This window comes from Pithys albifrons, chromosome 5 (genome assembly GCF_047495875.1).
Source record: "Pithys albifrons albifrons isolate INPA30051 chromosome 5, PitAlb_v1, whole genome shotgun sequence".
NCBI lineage: Eukaryota > Metazoa > Chordata > Aves > Passeriformes > Thamnophilidae > Pithys > Pithys albifrons.
Window position 1 is genome coordinate 2,690,368 of NC_092462.1, and position 13,233 is coordinate 2,703,600.

Sequence of the window (13,233 nt, forward strand, 5' to 3'; positions counted from 1 at the left end):
AGGCTCTGCTGTTACGATGCAGAAACAAAGAAAATGAGGCATTTTGGGATTAGTGAAAATGGGGATTACCAAACTGGGTTTGAAAGTGGTGGGCCACTGGTAAGAGGTGACAGGAAACTTCGTGGTGAATGGGAAACCCAAAGTGAAATCACTAAACAAGTTGCTTCAGTATCAGTCTCAAAATCAGCCAAATGACCCTGTAAATAAACACTGGAATTCACCACACAAGATCCTCCCCTGCAGACAACAGTGATTACTGAAGACACTCTGACAACCTCACCTATTTTTTGTGGTGAATTCCAATGCCCCATCCCAAACATCCCCATATTTAAGTATATAAATTAGTTTAGAGCATGCATAAGGAAGAATGGACATAACAATGGCAAGTCTGTCACTCAAGGGGAAGCTCAAGCAGATGGATGTGAAAGAAAACAACGTGCACAAGACTGTCCTTCACAAATACACTGATCAAAGATGAAACATTCTCTGAAGGACACCCCAGGCACACACAACAAACACTGCCCATCACCAAATGTGGGCTGCAAATCAGGGAAGTCTTTGATGGGAGAGAGGGCACTACTGCATTCTGTCTTCATTACACCCAAAATAACCAACCCTCTCACCTCCCCAGTTAACTTTAAGATGGATCTTGATCACTGAATCAGATTATTTGTTGTGTTGAAGGACTCGGCTTCACCTTGGCCACACTTTAATTCCATTTCCTATTTTTCACCTAAGGCCAGCCCCAGTAACACAGGCTCAAATATTCTCTTATCCTACAGGAGTTTGGCAGTGGATAAATGGGATCTGCAAGTGGAAGGGATCACTTTCAGCCAGACTGTGTTATACCAAACAGCAAAACCAAGAGCTGACTAAAACAGATCACTAAATTTGACTTCCAGTATTTGTAAATGACCAAGTCTTACCACTCACAACTACTTAGGCAAGATATCCCAGAAATCAATCCCCTGTCAATGGAATGGAAGGGAATTAATTCTATTTAAATATTTTTTCAAATGTTTTTTACTTTAGGGAGTGTGAACTTTGTCAAGATGGAACAAATTTCTGTAGTATTAACACACAGCTCCTAAGGGAAGGGATGGACCACACGTAAGCAACTTCTGCTCTGGGAAAATTAATCTCATTACATGTTGTGATTTGCAAGGCTTTGAAAGCAATTTACTGCTTAATTTTGAAAGATAAATCATGTTTAACACAAATAAACAAAAATATAAAGACACCAATTCCTGCCCTCATTACAAGTAAAACCACTTTAGTTAACAGCTCTTTTAGCATGAATTACTCTGCCCCAGCACACAGGCTGGCTGGGCACACACAGACCAGGCCAGACCTTTTCCTGCATCTAATATGTCCAAACACACACAGAACACTGAACCAGTGGCCTTTTCTTCCTCTTCTCAGCCCCAAAAATGCAACAGCTATGAAAGACTTCAATTGAAAGGAACTCAGAAGGTTTTTAACACACTAAAATTTACTGAGTATTAATGATGAATGTCAGCAAGAGGAGCACAAAAAGATATAAAAATATGACAGAGGCCCTTATTTTAACCTCTCCCTTTTGGAATGGTGATGCTAAAAAGTCCTTCAAAAAGAACATGGCATGATCAGCAAGACATTTAGTCCCAGGAGCTCCTACCAGTGCAAGCCCAGCACCATTTCCTGGCTGTCCACGCTGCATAAAGCCAAGAGTGAACAATCCACCTCACACCCAAGGGGGGTTATTTTAAAAGCAGTACATGCAGTATAAAAAGCACCAAGATGAGCTTTCTATTTTCATAGCTGTAGAGTTTCATAAATAATGGGAAAATGTAGTTTTTGAAGGTTTCTGTACTGGTATTTATTTGCATCTTGGAGACACTTAACAATATGACATCTTTCTATAAAGAAGGACGTAAATAGGTCTTGAAAGGAGGTTTAATAACCAAAGTTCAGCAGCACCTGGAGCTGCCCTGAGGGAAACGGAAGGTCATCTGCCCTACAGAACAAACCCCTCCCTGCAGGGCAGCCCCACAGCACTCTGTCCATGTCATAACTGAATATACATCTTCACTTTCTGCAGGGTATGAGTAAAATCAACCAAAGGAATAAGGTTCCAAGAGAAATCTTTGACCTGGGCAAGCACTTACTCTGAGTGATATCCTATTAAAACCATTCCTACAGGAAGTCTCCCAAACCAAAATCACACCTAAGCACCAGCCTGAAACCTGCTATGCAGCACAAATAACTTCAAGGCCTCCCTTGACTGATTAAATCACAAACCTATCTCTCCAAGAGGTTCAAATTTAAATGAAAGCTTAGGCTTGGCAAATCCCATCAGATTGTCAAATATGGATATTATTTAGGAACCCCATCTGTTCCTGCAGCAACATGAACATGCAACGTGACTGTTGCTGCAACACTTGCATTCCCACTGTGGAAAATTGACAAGGAAGCAGTTCCTGCCCACAATTACCTGAGGAACACAGTTCTGGAGGCACACGCAGGAGGTTGCTGCCCACGGATAGGAGCTGGGATGCTCCAGGTTCATGTTTCTCTTCCTCTCACGTGCTGGGATGAGGTAATTTCCAGCAGAGATGTGCTGCCCTCCCTGCTGGGCGAGGGGCAGCGCTGGCTGGAGCGCAGGGAAGGTGCCCCCCGCCGGACTAATTAGCTACCATTAATTGGAGAGAGCTGCCAGCTGGAGGCCACGAGGCTGGTGAGCTGCTCTGCAGGGCTGTGAACCTGCCTGCACACCACACACCCCGCTGTGTGTGACTGCCAGAGCCTGAGACTCCCCCCTCCCTCCAGAGGGAGCTGCCAGAATTCCTGCAGCCAGAAAACTCCGTTCATTCCTTTTCCTTGGGTTCTATTCTGCAGTTTGTAACTCTGCACATCACACCCTCTGGTTGAAGGGGGGTTTAGGGCCAACTCTCCATCCAGGGGAAGGTGACTGCAGCCACTGCAGCCAGTGCTTCCCGTGGCACTGACAGCTCTGTGTTGGCACAATAAAAAGAACCATCTCCCTACCCAGCACGTGGGAGAGAGTGTCCAATCAACCACCCAAAATGATGGATTCGGCTGTAGGTGAGCAAAAAAAGCCCCACACACAGCTGTGAACTTTTAAACAAGCACACTCTGTATTCAAGGGGAAAGCAACTGCCAAAAGCTAAATTAATTCTGGTTTTCTGGATGCCAGAGAGCTCTCCTGGAAAGCATCACCAGGATATTAACTCGATACCTTTAGCAGTGATACCTTCTGGGTTATTGGTAAAAATTAAAAAAATAAAACCTCCCACCACAAGATGAAACGTTTCATTTTCAACCAGCAAATATCCACAGCACCACATTTCCATTTTTAAATCTACTTTGTTACATTTGAGGGGCTCAGGGCGTTGGTTTTTTAAATTAAACCTGCATGTTTTACTCTCCAAACTTCCAACGCACTTGCTGCTTATGAGAGGTCAGAAATTCAGGTAACAGAAGTTTCCTCAAACCACCAGGTAGGCAAAGGTCCTTTCTACCAAATACAACCAACTCAAACCAACAGTTGCACAGACTTATCTGTAATAGCTGGCTCAGCACATTAACTATCACCCTCTAGACTTAAAGAGCTAATTAGTAAAAACAAATATATGCTGTAGCACAATTTGCACTTCTTAGTTTCCACTAAAGGGGCCCTGGATTGAAAGAAAAGCTCAATCAGGGATAAGACACGTTTGCAAATTTGCACAAGTTGCCCCTCCCCGTCTTTTCTGACTCTCATCTATCGCTACTGACTCTATCCAGTGGCACCCAGAAGCAACAGACTGAAGGGAAATTCAGTGAAAACTCAGTTCAGCTGAATAGATCCAGCAGCTTTCAGTCAGATGCCTCAGAAATTAACAGAAATTAACGAGTTCTCTCATTCAAACAACTGAAATTCAATGAATTTCAGACCAAGCTGACAACAGTCCAGAAAATGATGTTGGGAACAGCACAACTGTCTCCTCTGGAAGAAAATACCAACCTCATGTCACACAAATTCTCCCCCCCTCTCTGATGCCAAGACATGTCTCATAACACAAGGATTAAAAAGGGGAGTTTGCACAAACATGTGCTCAAAGATATACACAGAGCTCAATACATCCAAGGAATAAACAGACAGATTGGATTCCTGTGCCTCTTCAAAACACAGCAGATGTTTCTGCAAATTCAGGGCATCATTATTTTTAATAAGAAATTAAACAGGAGGAGCTACCACTGTTAAGTGAGGGGTTTGTTCTCTGTTTAGTGCAGAAAGGAAGTTGTGTTTCTCACATAACCTTCTAAAAGTCCCCACAATATCCTTACCAAGCATCTGACAAACGTGCAATAAATGTGTGTGAAGGAGGAAGTTGGACCCTGACATATGAAACACCCTGGCCTACATTTCTCAGGAGGTCAAATGAAGGACAGATACATGAAAAGCACCATTTTGGCAGTACATGCACTTGTAAAGCATAATATTTCACTGACTTCTATCTCAGTCTCTCAGATCAGACATTTTCCAATTAAATAAATAAATTTTAAAATTAAAAAAAAAAACTTCAAACCCCAACCAGAGCAGAAGTGTGAATAACTGCAGCAGAGATGACTTCACATACCCCAATAATAACCAGAGAAGTGCATAAATAACATGTAGAATATGGATCAATACACTCCTGCATATGGCAGGACTTGCACATTTTAATACCACTGTTATTTTAGTTTGGTTTGAAGCCTGTGAGAGGTTTGGAAAGAAGTGCAAAACAAGCCCCCAGGAATCCAGCTCTGGTCCTTCCAGGAACAAGTGCATTTGTGCCCTGCTGTCAGTGAGGTCAGATGCAAGTCCCAAACAAACCAGCCAGCCTGTGGTTCCACCAATGCTTTCTATGCACAAACAAACAGAACAGATCCACAGCAAAGGCAAAGTGTTGCTCATTTCCTTGTTTTCATATTTGCCCAAACATTTCATTTGGAAGTACAATATCCTGGGCTTATTAAAACATGAGCAGGGAACACAACTTCTCCCAGAGCAGCAGGAACAGAACACATCCACATTTCAGCACCAGGATGTGGGAGCTCAGTGAAAGTGTTCAGTTTGTCCTTTCCCCTGTCTAGTTCTCCCTTCTCTCCCACCAAAGGCAATCCTGGCAGTGGAGCTGTTCAGATGTGCAGCTAAATCTTCAGCTGGCAGTAAGTTAACACACAAAACAGAGCTTATCAGTGCCAAAATTTTCAACTTGGAAAGGATTAGACAAAGAAGTCCCCAAGAATCCTCTCTTAGGTGCATTTCCCTTCCCCAGGGAGCTCGCTCAGACTGAGATGATGCAAACACCTCTGGAACTCTCCAAGCCTCCCCAGGTTACTTTACACACCACATTTTGGTCATGTGTCCATTGCACCCCACGGCTACACTTCCACAAATTCCACTTTAAGGACAATTTATAAGGCCTGTTTTAAGAGTGTCTCTCCAAACTTTGTAGCTACACATCAAGGACATTTTGCTGAATCATGTGACAAGCACAGCAGCAGAGTGTACCAGAACTCCTTTCCCCTGCCCTCCATGTGCAAACATAATGGATATGTTACAACTTTAACTCTTTCTAGAACATTCCTCCCAGTAACACCACCAGCAACAAGCCTTAATAGTAGCAAGAGCAATACATGTATGTTCAAATTCTGATACAATCCAAGGCCATCAGTGTACGAGTTATAATCTCCCTTTCTAAGAGAAACACCAGTCACAATGGAGAGAGGAAATAACCCCTTTGCAAAAACCCCAGAAGTGACATTATGAAAATCACATAATATTTGCTATGAATAATTTAACTATGAACTGCCAGGACATTCCATTTCAAATCTATTTAAAATAAATTACTACCAAACAACACCCATCACAGAGATTCAGTTTTCATTCTCACTGGTATTTGAAAGCTCTTCAGATTTTCACTAAAAGCAACAAAAGCTCCAAAACTTCACAAAACAGAACACCTGACCCACCACCCAACCAAAACACCTTTTTTTTCCAGCACTCTTTCCTCTCTACTATCCTGAGCTTTGCACATGCAGCTGATTTAACAGAACCAATAGCCTGCTAAATTACAGTAATTTGCAGCTGAGAAATACTTGCAGATAAATGTGCAAACCAGCGTGTTGTGTCACAACTATGTCAAAGTGAAAAGAATGCTGTGACTAAGCCAAACACAAACATCGAGCACAAACGTCAAAAAAGGGCAACCACGTGTTGGCAGGTGAGCCTTCCTACATTCCAGGGAGAAACAGTTTTAAAACATTCTTAATGACAGGTAATTAACAGAGAAACAGACTACAGCAAGACAGGGAAGAAAACAGCTAAAATCCCCAGCTTAATTCTTGTCTTCACAAAGCCAGACTCTGCCTCACTGACAGCTAAATGCCCTTAAGGACGGTGCTCTCTGTGCGGGAACAACGTCACGTGTACGCCGGAACAGAAAGGAGCATTCCAAACACATGTGTTGTAATAAACTAGCACAGGTAAATGTGCACTTCAGGGATTAACATCTTTAGCTAGATTAGAAAGAATTATTTTCTCCTCCTGTGGAGCACAGGAAGCCTGCTAATAGCTTGCCTTCCTGCAGAACATCTGGCACTGGTTGGCACAGGCTACCTGACTAAAGGAAATGTTAGTCTAGTGACACATCAAAAACGTTGATCTCTGTGTCATGAAAAGCTGCGCTGAAAAATCCTACCCTGTGTGCTCCACGTTTCATTCATCTCCCTAATGTATTTTAAATCACTTTAGGGATCATGAGGTGCCCTACTTGGCCAGCTTCAGACCCCGCGTGCTCTTCCCACAGCCTGATCGCTCAGCGCTGCCACAGAACGCTGTTCCCGAAGGGTGGGGTTTGCGGGTTTGCGGGTTTGCAGCCCCGCACCCATCGAGCCGGGTGCAGGTGAGTGCGATGCTCTGTCTCCTCTGGCTGTGCCGCACAGCTGCTCTCACAGGAAATACTCTCTTCTTGGAAGAATCGCAAAGCTGCTGACAAAGACTTGGGAAATCTGCTGCTAAGAAGGAAAATAAATACCCAGTGACACTTGCAAGGCTCAAAGCTCAAAGCTGATGGAATGGCTGGTCCCTGAACGCTCCCAAGCCCTGATAACCTCCGGCTGATTGTTTCATTACTCCTGAAAACAACCACAGCCATAAACAAAGTGCTCCGAGTTCTGCTGCAGAAATCCAAGGCAGGCAGAGGTGTGTCCAGCCCTTTTACAAAGGCTCCCTAGAAAAGGAGGAGGACTAGAACACGATCCTCCTCACAGAGATGCCATCAAACCACCACCTGAGGCTTTTGGCTACCAGAGAAACTCTCTAAACGAGCTACTGGCAAGAATTACACCCAGTGACAACACATCAGTATTTCAAGTACAATCAGAGAGGCAAACACTTGTCTAATTCTTTTTTTTTAAGACAGAAAATGAGAGCCAAGCCTTTTAAGAAAATGGATCTGTTTATATGAAATCAATTTGGATTAAAGCCAGAAGACTCTCAAAAGAGAAGATAAAAGATGTACAGATAATGACAAAAGGAAACAGACTATTTGCTCATTATCTGGTATTTGGAACAGACTGGGGGAAAGTCACCCCAGAGAAGTTCACTTTTATCTGCCTGGTTCTCAAGACAATTAAAACCACACAGAGAAGCCCAAAAAGCACAATGAGTAGTAAGGAAATACCACCAACTTCACCATATCAAACAACACAGAACCCAGAACCAGCAAACACCTTCTTCACTTTATTCTTTGCTTTCTCTGTCCTTGTTCACTGTTGCACTTAATATTAGAGTGGTAATACAGCTTTTCTTTCCTTCCCTTTTTTAAAATCAGCAGCATAATCACCCCGTGCAAGCCTGTCTACAACAAACTCCACTGATACAGAACTAGCTGTTAACAGTCTAGTATCAAATTAATGCTCCAGCTGACTCAGAAAATGCCAAGTCAAAGCTCAGAACTTGGAAGTGCAGCCTAAGGGTACCTCGAGAAGAGAATATATGTTGTAAGAAGCAAGAGCAGTTTTGCTACACTGGAATAGGTTTAAATTGCAAATATGCCTTATTTCTATGACAGAAATCAGAAAAGGATGGAATCAGAATGATATCAATATAAATAACTGACCACCAACTTGGAAGTACAAAGGTTACTCCTGTTGGAAAAGGGGACCCAGCTTCCTTTCCCCTCCAAATTGCAGCCCAAGCTGATGCCTCTGCACACACCCCATTAGCCTGAAACCTCCCTGGAACTATACAAGGCAACAGATGGGAACACATTTCACTGGCATTAGCCTGGGAGTGCATCAGTTCCTCAGTTTAGGACTACTAAAGTAGGGTCTGGATAAATCTCTAAGAACATTTATGGCTGAGGTGAAGGAGGGATGGGGAGACAAGTGTTGTTATGACTGGGCTGAATGCAGTAAATAACTTTTCATTTCAGAGCTACTTTAGGAGGTAGCCTTGACTCTGCTGTATCATACACTGACACTGCTCTTCTTCAACCTGACAAACAAGAAGGCCCAAATCTGACATTTTGTTTAAAAGGGCCAAGCACTCTGCAAGGGAGAGCCAAGAACAGCCTCTTAACTCCCTCACAGATGGTGGGGACCCAATGACTTACCCTGGAATTGGTATTTCAAGTAAGAATGAAACACAGAACTGAACTGGTACCTCCTCATGGAGCAGTTCAGATGCAGTGAAACACAACTCAGATTTAAAAACCAGCACCTTACTTATGAACTGCACCTCTCTATTATCAGCCAGGAGAAAGTGTCACAGTTTGAGGCTTTTTAAGGTTCAGTTCTTTGCACCGTAAGTACCATTCAAGCACATCTTTCTGCAATTAAGGAACTGCCTAACAAGAATCTGAAGATTTTTTTGCTCTTCAGAAGCTGTTCAGTAGAAGTCAAAACACTAAAAACCAAAACAACCTGCACAGAAAAACAACCAAGGAAGTAAAAACCCACCAGCATTTCTGGGATGTCTGAAGGCAGAGATGGAAAGGCACTCCCTGCATTCACAGACATGGCATCACAGGTGTTCTGATAAGAAAGGATGTTTCCCAGCCCAATTTGAAGTGTAGCCCCTTCCTTGGTGGGCTTTATGTGCTAACCCTACAGAAAACTCTGTGTGCAATTTGCCTCAGTCCATTTTAGGAGCCAATTTCTCCCAAATATGTTTCCATCTATTACTGGACCACACCAAGGACCAACCTGGCCCTGCATGGACAAAGTACAATACAGTACAATAATTAGAAAGGCTGAGATTTTATTAATTAAGCCTAGCACTGCAGGATTTATCCCATCATACATATACCCATAGCACTGGGTCACCTGGTGCTGATCTTGCTACAGCTTCTCACACTCAAATTTACTGATACATGAAATCACACAGGATGTGGTGCTTTATTTTAACAATTAAAATTCAGCAGATCATCTTATTGTTCTAAAAATTTTTTTTAAAAAATTGTGACAGAATTTTACCTCAGGAATTGTAATTTTCTTAGTCTCTCTTCCTTTAAGCCCTTAACTCTACAAAGCAGTATTTTAAATTTAAGTACCCTTTAAAAAATAAAGGAAAACAAAACTCATAGTGGGAGAGTGAAGACTAAAATTCAGCAAGAAGTAAATTTTCACACAGCTTTCATCAACTGCAAATAACAGTATTGACACAACGTTAAAAGATCTTTATCAGAGAGGAGCACATTATCAGAACATGCCATAATTCCCTTTTATGTTTAAATTTAATGCCTTCAAGCTGGTGTTTACCTGCAGTGATTCCCTGGGGTCAGGAGCAAAGCAGGCCCTGAACAGGCTCACACTGACACTCTTGGCTCATTCACTCCCATGGTCTTGGCCACGCCACAGATTGGCATCAAAACACAGATAACCTCGAGGGCCGACGCTCCCTAATCCCAGATATCCCAACACTGGGGTGGGTCCCAACTCTGGGACTGGGAATTAACAAGCGATTCCCACAGCACCATTAGGGCTCCCTTTCCACAACAACAACCCACACCGCGTGTGTATTTACCCACAATGTATCACAACAACCCGGCCATTGATACTCACGAGCTCCTGGAAACACACGCAGCCCAGGGAAGGCAGCAACAAGCAGGGTTGGAACAGTAACACTGTTCAGCACTTTGCCAGAATTACCTTCCTCACAATGTTAGTTCAAAAATTATCCTTTTCTTCCTTAGCATAATTTTCACCTTAGTAAAAAGTTTACTATGAGATAAAAGTACACTTTTCCTCCTGCATTCATAATCAGATAGGCCTTGATGTTCATGTTTAGATGCAACAGAAACAGAGAACTCAGTAAAACTGTAATATTTAAAATAAATCTGTAATGGAAACTTATCATTTACCAACCTTTCCCCAAAAACAGCAGCTTTCAAAATGCTTGGTGACACTCAAAATGCTGACAGTCAAATTATTTAGATAGAAAAATGAAGAGACTGCATTATGTTAAATTGGTTTTATACATCTCTCCTTGAACCTCAGACCTCCATGAAGTCAATCCACGAAACATTTAACCAAAAAAAAAAGCATCAAGCAAAAGAATAAAAAAAAAATCAAGGAAATAATTAAAAATGTATTAAAAACCTATTAAGTAATTCAGCCATATTTATGATATTTTCAACACTTAGCACATGAATGCAAGAAATGGGAAGGGGGCACCATGAACACCAGGTTAAAATATACCCACCCCTCGCCGAAAGCTTTTTGGTGTTGATGATTTTGGCAGCATACTCTTGTCCTGTGGTGATTTTCATACACCTCCTCACGACGGAGAACGCCCCTCTGCAAACCAAGAACCGGGCAAAGTGTCAGTCGCACCGAACCATCCACTGCCATTTACCGGCTAAGGGGCTGCACGGAGGGGCGTGATGTGGGCAGAATCAGAGGAAATAAAAGGGATTTTCTGAATTTCTGGCAGTGACGGCCAGCATTGATTCTGTCCAGCAGAACAGGGAAGTCTGGAGCAGAAGCCGTGTGACCGATCCTGCTGGGCGAGGGCAGGCGGGTGTGCACAGCCCGGGGAGACACAGGGCGGCGGCAGCCACGGCCCGTGTCCCCCTCGGCAATGGCCATGGTTCGTGTCCTCCTCGGCGGTGGCCACGGCCCATGTCCCCCTCAGTGGTGACCATGGCTCGGGTCCCTCTCGGCGGTGGCCACGGCCCGTGTCCCCCTCGGCGGTGGCCATGGCTCGGGTTCCCCTCGGTCGTGGCCATGGGTCGTGACACCCCCGGCTGTGGCCACAGCCCGCGTCCCCCTCGGTCATGGCATGGCTCGTGTCCCCCTCGGCGGTGGTCACAGCCCGTGTCCCCCTCGGTCATGGCATGGCTCGTGTCCCCCTCGGCGGTGGTCACAGCCCGTGTCCCCCTCGGTCGTGGCCATGGTTCGTGACTATCCCCCCCCGGCGATGGTCACAGCCCGTGTCCCCCTTGGCCGTGGCCATGGTTCGTGACCCCCCCGGCGGTGGTCAGAGCCCGTGTCCCCCTCGGTCGTGGCCATGGTTCGTGTCCCCCCGGGCGGTGACACGGGGGGTGACACCCAACATGGCGCTCGGGGCTGCGCCTCCCGCCCCGCCGCTAGGGGGCGCCCCTCTCGGGCCGCGCCCCCTCACGGACCGGCACCCCCCAACCGAACAGTTTATAGGCATAAATAATAATAAGGATAAATAAAAATAACAAACAGAGTCACGAGCTGCCCACCGCCCGCCCGCAGCCTCTCGCCGCCCCGGGGCCGTATGGCTGGAGCCCCGGCGCTCCCGCGGGGCTGTCGGCAGCGGTGACGGAGCCCCGGGCGCGGCTCACGCACCGACCCCGCAGCCCACGGTGCCCTCCCTCCCTGGGCCGCTCCTTACTTCCCAAGCTCCTCGAAGAGCTGGTACTCGTCGGTGAAGCGGGTGCAGGTGGTCGAGGCCATCATGAGGACGGGCGGCCGCCGGTGGCTCCGGCGGCCGGGGACGGCGAGTCGGTGACGGCGGAGGGGCTGCGAGGCGAGGCGAGGCTCCGGCTTCTCCTCCTCCTCCCCGCCGCCTCCTCCTCCTGTGGTGACGGCGCTGCCTCCGCGCCCTCCTCCGGTCTTCCCTCTCCCCTCCCCTCGCCCTTTAGGGAAGCAAACAAACAAATAACTAAATAACTACACAAACACGCGTCCTCCGCGCTCCGCCGCGCCCGCCGCGCAGAGAGAGGCGGCGGCGAAACGGAAAGCAAAACCGGGGCGGGGGGCGCGGCGTTCCGTCACCTCCCCTCCCCTCAGCGAGGCAGCCCGTCCGCCGGTGCCGTGCCTCCCCCTAGCGACCCCGGCCCGCTGCCGTCGGAGCGGGGCGAACCGCGGAGAAGGGGCGGACTGAGGAGAAGGGGAGAAGGGGAGAAAGGGGGAGAAGGAGGGAGAAGGGGGGGGAAGGGGCCGCCCGGGCGCTCCTGGCCCCGAGGGGAGCGGCGGCACCTGCGGCTGAAGGGACGGAGGGGGCGCGGGGAGGGCACGCGGCGGCGGCGGGAAGCGCGTGCGGGCGCGCTCGCGGGCAAGCGGGCCGTGACGTCACGGCGGCCCCTGCTCGCGCGGGGAGGGAGAGGGGGGGGGGGGACACACACCGGGCACCTCGTGACGTCACACCCCGCCGGGGCGCGGGGAGGGGGCAGCGGGGGACACACACACACAGCAGGAGCATCATGACGTCACAGCGGCCACGGGAAGGCGGGGGGGGTTGGGGGGGGCACATACACGGCGCGTGCGCTGGGTCGCGGCTGTCACCGAACCCCGCACAGCGCTGAGAATGCATCCCTGTGAATGCATCCCTGCCCGGGCACCGGCGGGACACGGCACAGCCTTGGGAATGCATCCCTGTGAATGCATCCCTGCCCGGGCACCGCCGGGACACGGCACAGCCTTGGGAATGCAGCCCTGCCAGTGCATCCCTGCCCGGGCACCGCCGGGACACGGCACAGCCTTGGGAATGCATCCCTGCCAGTGCATCCCTGCCCGGGCACCGCCGGGACACGGCACAGCCTTGGGAATGCATCCCTGCCAGTGCATCCCTGCCAGTGGATCCCTGCCCGGGCACTGACAGGACACGGCACAGCCTTGGGAATGCAGCCTTGGGAATGCATCCCTGCCCGGGCACCGCCGGGACACGGCACAGCCTTGGGAATGCAGCCCTGCCAGTGCATCCCTGCCAGTGGATCCCTGCCCGGGCAC

General features: G+C 47.5%; 1 protein-coding gene across 14 annotated transcripts in view; it reads right to left on the bottom strand.

Moving 5' to 3' along the window:
* CAMK2D (calcium/calmodulin dependent protein kinase II delta) overlaps positions 1-12,252 on the bottom strand; it is a 124,380-nt gene extending 112,128 nt beyond the window's left edge. For 4 of the 14 annotated variants that reach the window (XM_071555447.1, XM_071555446.1, XM_071555444.1 and 1 more), the window contains exons 1-2: positions 11,897-12,250; positions 10,736-10,830 (exon numbers count right to left, since the gene is read on the bottom strand). In XM_071555447.1, coding sequence (XP_071411548.1) covers positions 10,736-10,830; positions 11,897-11,961 — 160 coding nt within the window. In that variant the 5' untranslated portion in view covers positions 11,962-12,250. Of the gene's footprint in view, positions 1-10,735; positions 10,831-11,896 lie in introns of all 14 variants that reach the window. The other 10 variants (XM_071555450.1, XM_071555448.1, XM_071555451.1 and 7 more) reach the window with 3 other exon arrangements.
* Positions 12,253-13,233: the final 981 nt, after the last annotated feature.